Consider the following 6,000-nt stretch of genomic DNA (forward strand, 5'->3'; position numbering starts at 1 on the left):
GGTAAATCGCACGCTCTCCCTCCTCCCAGCAGGAGCATGACCAACGCTGGCGTTGGTGTCGGAAGTCCGGGCACCTGGCCCTTCAGAGTCTTAACCCAGCGGCCTCTGTGCCTCAGTCCTGTTTCCCGTGTGCGTTTCCTCCCTAAGCAGTACTTCTGCACGTGGCCCAGACATCCCAGAAGTGTGTGCTGAGAAAGGCCCGGAAGACAGCGTGGCCGCAGCCCCGCACAAGGCCCCTGGAGCCGGTCATCGCCGTCAGCAGGACAAAGCCTTTCAGGACGTGTCCCTCCCCGGGCCCAGGGCTTGGAGGACCTGAAAAGCCTGCAGGCCGGTCGCTGTGCCGGGCGGGGTGTGAGCTGGGCGCTGCCCGCCCCCACCCTCCCTTGGAGCCGTCACTGCGGGACCCGCGTCTCGGTGTGAGCACAGAGTCACTAGTGGAGGGTCGTCTTGAACAGCAGCTGACAAGTTCACATACAGACGTGCTGTGGCACAGGAGCTCCTTCCGGCCGTGGCAGGGTTCCGAGCAGTCCCCGTGGTTATAACACCGACGTCCTAGGCCATGTAGACGCCGTGCCTTGGCTGGTGTAGGAGACTCTCCGTCCCGACGTTGGCGCTGTAAAGTGGTGCTGTCCCTCCCCGGGCCGGGTGGCCTCCTCCCTCTCAGGCCAGACGCTGTGGTTTAGCTTGGCCTTCCTGTCTGCAGGACGGGGCTGGAGCCGGGCTTTGTAGACGCCCACACGGCAGCCAGCGGGGGCACCCGGCCCAGTGAACCAGACCCTCCTCCCTGTCGCTGGCCTCCCCAGGAGTGAAGGGGGCGCTTGGTCCCCACGTCAGGAGCGTCGTGGGAGCCCCGTGTCAGCAGCGTCGACAGCCGCCATGAGCCCTGTTCTTTCAGAGGAGGGAGAGCTTGCGGTAGATGAGATGCTGGTGGACCGTTAAGTCCCATCCTGAAAGCATGTGTTGTACCGAACGCTCCCGCCACGTGAGGATGCCTGGGGCCCTCGTCCAGTGTGACGGACCTTTGGGAAGGCGAACAGAGGGTCAAGCAGGGAAGACGAGGTCGGGCGCGCCGAAGCGCCGTCTCCGTGGTTAAAGCGTGTGCACCAAACAGCCAGGTGGATGGTATTGGCGAGAAAGCTGCGTTTATCACAGTGACCACCAGCAGGGGCCACGGTGGGTTGCGTCCTGCCTTGGATGTGCATCTGACGTCATTTTCAAAACGCGGAATGGTGCACGTCAGTGTTGTGTAACTTTAGAAAGGTGGTTTTCTTCCCTGCACCCTTAAATGAGGTTTGAGTCTCGTTAATTTCTGAAGAGCCTGTTTTGCAGTAATGGTTTCTCTGGCCACTGTCCTGGGTAAGCTTTTGTGCTGGGTCTTGGTTAAATGACATAAATATTCCTCTAATATTGTAAACAGTGTTCCTCCTTTTGGTGGAAAAATGCTTATATTCCAGGGAATGTAAATACAGTTTTCATAAGATCAGTAATAACCTTTTTCTTAACCATGTGCTATATAACACTTTTAGCTGTTGCTCTGGAGTTAAATGTTTTAAGGACCAGTTCACTGATTTGATAAATATAGGAATATGTCTTCTGCGTGATCTGATGGTTCTTCCTAAGATTCTTGGAAAAAATGGCACAAAATTTGATTGATTTGAATATCCCCCAGTAGTTTATTTCCTCCAAAATGCCCAAGTCAATATGGTCAGAATCTTCAACTTTACTACGTGTTGAAAATTTTTAAACCATCCATAATCCAGATCCAAAAACTGAAGCTCAATAAATTGCAAAAAAACATCAAAAAACAAAAAAAAACCCGCTAACCTTTTCTTTGCCCTGTCGTGCTATGGGGCTTGAAAAGGCTTGGCTTCAGTCTACAGAGGGAGAGGAAGTTGGTAAAGGTTACCCATCCCCATTTTATCTAGAGTATGTATTTCTTAACATACTGGAATTAACACCTGGAATTTAATATTAATAATCAAGTAGTGTTGTATAGTCAAGTTCTTTTAGTTCTGCCGTGGTATTTACCTGTGGGTTTCTTTTTTTTTTTTTTTTTTAACGATGACAGGTTCACGCAAAGAATCTGCTCCGCAAGTTTTGCTTCCAGAAGAAGAGAAAATTATAGTTGAAGAGACTAAAAGTAATGGTCAGACAGTGATAGAAGAAAAGTAAGCTGTGTCTCAGTGTTTTAAAGTGTCTGTGGCGGGAGGGCTTCCTGGCTGAGGTCCATACCCCGTGCGTGGCATCGGGCCTTGCTGGAGCTGGGCCCAGGTGTGCGGGCCGAGGAGGGCGGGCGGCGGGCGCGGGACGAAGTAGGGTGCTCGCAACCCTCGCTCAGGGTGCCCCCTCTCTGTCTAGGAGTCTCGTCGACACTGTGTACGCACTAAAAGATGAAGTCCAGGAGCTACGACAGGTGCGTTGCCATCTATCTGTAATCATTTTAACGGGGCCGACGAGGAAACCACAGCGTTAGACCTGAAGCCAGCTGTGCACGAGTACCATGAGGCCAGCACGGGAGCCTCCTCCCGGGGACTGGGTCTCAGCAGCAGATCAGCAGGGGGTCTGGGAACCTGAGCGACAGGACGTGCGTCTTTAAGGCGACTTGTTAAGCATTCTCTCCACTGCCCTGGTGTTAGGTGCCAGCAGAGACTGTTCTCTGTCACCAGGTGGAGCATGGTCCAGGTTCTTGAGAAGACCCGTCAAAAAGCCGGTTAGACTAGGCTGCCTCGCCAAGCAGGCGTGTGTGAGCGGCATTGTTTGTGCCAGTGGCTTCTGTGTGCGAGACTCAGCTCGCGGCCGGCCCGGGCTGGACGGACGGCAGGGGACCGGCCATGCACCCAGAGCTGCCCCCGGCCGGCTGCCTGCCATTCTGCCCGCCCAGGGGCCGCGCTGGCATTGGCCGTGGTGGGGGTGACGGGGCCCCTGACTCACCGGGCTCTGTGCCCCCTTCTTGGTGCCGTGGAGACTGTCGCGGGCGTGGGAGAGTGGGAGGGACTTGAGCCCTGCCTCGTTCCTTGCGGCCGCTCTCGCGCTCTGTTCTGTAGATTCTCTGGTTCACAGTGGTAAGCGGAGCGCCAGGCCTGCTCCATCTGCCAGGACCTGCCCTGCGTCTGAGACCCTTGGGGGCCCCATCAGCCATGCCCCTGGCCGTGGTGCAGGGCGGGCTCCTTCAGCAGGGCCCCATCTCCTTGGGGAGGGGTCCCTTTTGGTGCCAATGGCGGTTAACCTCCTACGGTCTGCTTCACCCGCAGGACAACAAGAAGATGAAGAAGTCTCTGGAGGAGGAGCAGAGAGCCCGCAAAGACCTGGAGAAGCTGGTGAGGAAGGTTCTCAAGAACATGAACGACCCTGCTTGGGATGAGACGAACCTCTGAGGGGCGTCCTGGTGCTTCGTTAAGACCGGTTCCGAGACTGAGCCGGAGCCCCTCGACCCCCGCCCCTGACGCTCAGGCTGCGGGCGGGGCCGTGCGTGGAGACTGCAGCCAGGCGGCCGTGAGCTCCAGGCCGAGCCCAGACCACGTCCCCCCCACACCCAGCACCTCGTTCTGCAGTAAGCGCGGTGACGGTGTCTGGACTTGCGGGCTCCGAGTGAACACGTGTCAATGTTAGGTGTGCGTTCCCTGTAAATGCCCCGTTCTGAACGCAGAGAGGTGGTTCCGTCTGGGCTGACTGCTGGGCCGCAGGCCCTTTGCACTCAACCTCTCTGCTCCCGTGCCCTGGGGCTCACCGCTCGTGGGGACCATAGGCTGCAGACACATAGGTGTTTCTGGGGGTGCCTGCTGGGCTGCGGTGCTCCAGAAACACCGCCCGCTGTGTCTGCCTGTGGCTCACCTGCTTAGACCTGCAGGGGCCCCGTCTACCCTCCAGGCTCCCGGTCGAGCGGGGTCGCAGTCCACGTGCAGCACTGGGGCTGAACCCGGGGCCTGGCCTCAGCCCCGAACCCGGGAACCACGTCTGCTGCCCCTGGGCCCCGTGACAGCTGTGTGTACGCCCACCTCGTGTGAGCACGTGCATGGCGGAGGGTGCCTGGCTGGGGCTGGCCTGGTAACTGGGCCAGGTGCATGGTCCCGTCCTCCCAGAAGGAGCAGCTCCCTGAAGCCTGTAAATAAAGTGTGTTATTTATTGCACGTTGCTGCAGCCCGTGAGGACGCACTGCTGGGCGCAGGTGGCCTCTCTGCGTGAGGCCACTCTGACCCCAAAACCTGTCTTCCCGTCGGGCACGGGCAGGCCTTCCGTGCTCACTGAGGAGGCAGTGTCTGAACTGTTTATGCACAAATCAAGCAATAGAACACGCGAGACTCCCCAAGGAGTGGGGGTCAAGACCAGGCCCCCCACGCCAAGTCCAGATGGCCAGGGCCCATAGGAGGGGCCCAGTCCTCGTGCCTAGAGCCCCGCCCGGGGTCCAGCCAGTTCACGGGACCTGCTCCTCCGCCCCGCTCTTCTGAAGAGGTCATTTGTAAAGTGAGATGAACTTGGAGAGGACAAGTGTCGTGTCCCTAAAAGCCCAAGCCCCAGCCCCTGGATCAGGGGCGTCTCAGAAATGCCTGTGTGGCATCAGACGCGACTGTGACGTGCGCTCCTGTGTCTGCGTCGGCCGGACGCCCCTGAGCCGGAGCAGCTGCTCATCTGGGCGCCCGGTCCGCCTCGGCCCCGCCCTCAGCCTCCCCTGCTCGGGGGAGGCTGGGGCCTTGACGGCCTTGACCTTGTAACGGGAGCTGCCGGCTGCCTGTGCTTGCGTTTTGTTTTCTTGGTTAGCGGCAGGGCTGGGGAAGGTGGCCCTGGGAGTGTTTGGTGAGCCCCGTTCTCAAAGCAGGCTCTCTGGTGAGGCGTGAGACCTCGTGGTGGGAAACAATCCGATCGCGTGTGCTGGAGTTTGCTGTCTCAAGCGAATTCTCACTCAGGAACCACGTCCTCACCTGACTCTCCAGCGCTTGCTGCGGGTGGTGCCGCCGCCCTCAGCCCGACGGGGCGCCCGCAGAACCTGCCTTAACTGCTGACTTGAGCCTCGAGGGGGCACACATGTGTTCTCAGCCCTCCTCCCGAGGGGTGGCCGTTGACATGCTTGTGTGACGCATCCTTCCCGGGCCCCAGGGTTTTTACTAAGCTTTCTAGGGAGCAGAGACGATGCATCTGAGCAGTTCTTCCTACAGACCTGCCCTGTTGTCAGTGGACTGCCCCCGTGTCTTGGGGTACCCTCGAGGAGCTCGGGGTCCCAGGGGACGTCAGGAAGGGGCCGTCTGCCTGCTGGAGTCGCCTCTGCCCCACCTTCCACGGACGAGGAGACGGAGCCACGTCCTTGCCCGGGCGGGAGGGGACGGACCAGAGCTGTTGTGGAGGCGTGCTCTGCAGCAGGTTGAGCTATCCTCGCGGACTCCCCACGGGCCCCGGTGCCCGCACCCGTGTTTCCGTAGGACGCGCAGGGCCCCCTTTCACAGCCGTGGGGGTGGTCCACGAACGACCCCCGGTGTCCTGGTCTTGACTACTCACGCTCTGTTGTAATTATTATTAAACTGACTATTTTTCTTATGTTACAAACACATCACTTCATTGGCTGTGGTTTTTTTTTTTTTTTTTTTTTGCATGTGTGTGTGTTACCTTTATCCTTCTGGATTTGTTTGTTTGGTTGGTTTTTTTTTTGTATTTTAAAATTCTGGTGTGAATTTTTGATGCTGGAAAATATCACATTTATGTTTTAAAATCTAGAGTTTGGGAATATTTGAAGATAAGTTAGAAAACAAAGTCTGGGAAAAGGGCTTCCCAGGTGGCACTGGGGGTAAAGAACCTGCCTGCCGATGCAGGAGACGAAAGAGATGGAGGCTCCATCCGCGGGTCGGGGAGGTCCCCTGGAGGAGGGCACGGCAGCCCACTCCAGTGCTCTTGCTTGGAGAGTCCCGTGGACAGAGGAGCCTGGTGGGTATGGTCCATGGGGTCACAGAGTCGGATACGACTGAAGCGATTTAGCACCCATGAAAAATGAGAACAAGTCTGGGGGAAGGAAAC

At 57.8% G+C, this 6,000-nt stretch overlaps 1 protein-coding gene across 8 annotated transcripts in view; it reads left to right on the forward strand.

Moving 5' to 3' along the window:
* ARHGEF7 (Rho guanine nucleotide exchange factor 7) overlaps positions 1-5,542 on the forward strand; it is a 102,613-nt gene extending 97,071 nt beyond the window's left edge. For all 8 annotated transcript variants that reach the window (XM_024999877.2, XM_024999879.2, XM_024999882.2 and 5 more), the window contains 3 exons: positions 2,069-2,168; positions 2,359-2,413; positions 3,252-5,542. In XM_024999877.2, coding sequence (XP_024855645.1) covers positions 2,069-2,168; positions 2,359-2,413; positions 3,252-3,374 — 278 coding nt within the window. In that variant the 3' untranslated portion in view covers positions 3,375-5,542. The remainder of the gene's footprint in view (positions 1-2,068; positions 2,169-2,358; positions 2,414-3,251) is intronic.
* The last annotated feature ends 458 nt before the right edge of the window (positions 5,543-6,000 follow it).

Source organism: Bos taurus, chromosome 12 (assembly GCF_002263795.3).
Source record: "Bos taurus isolate L1 Dominette 01449 registration number 42190680 breed Hereford chromosome 12, ARS-UCD2.0, whole genome shotgun sequence".
Taxonomy (NCBI): Eukaryota; Metazoa; Chordata; class Mammalia; order Artiodactyla; family Bovidae; genus Bos; species Bos taurus.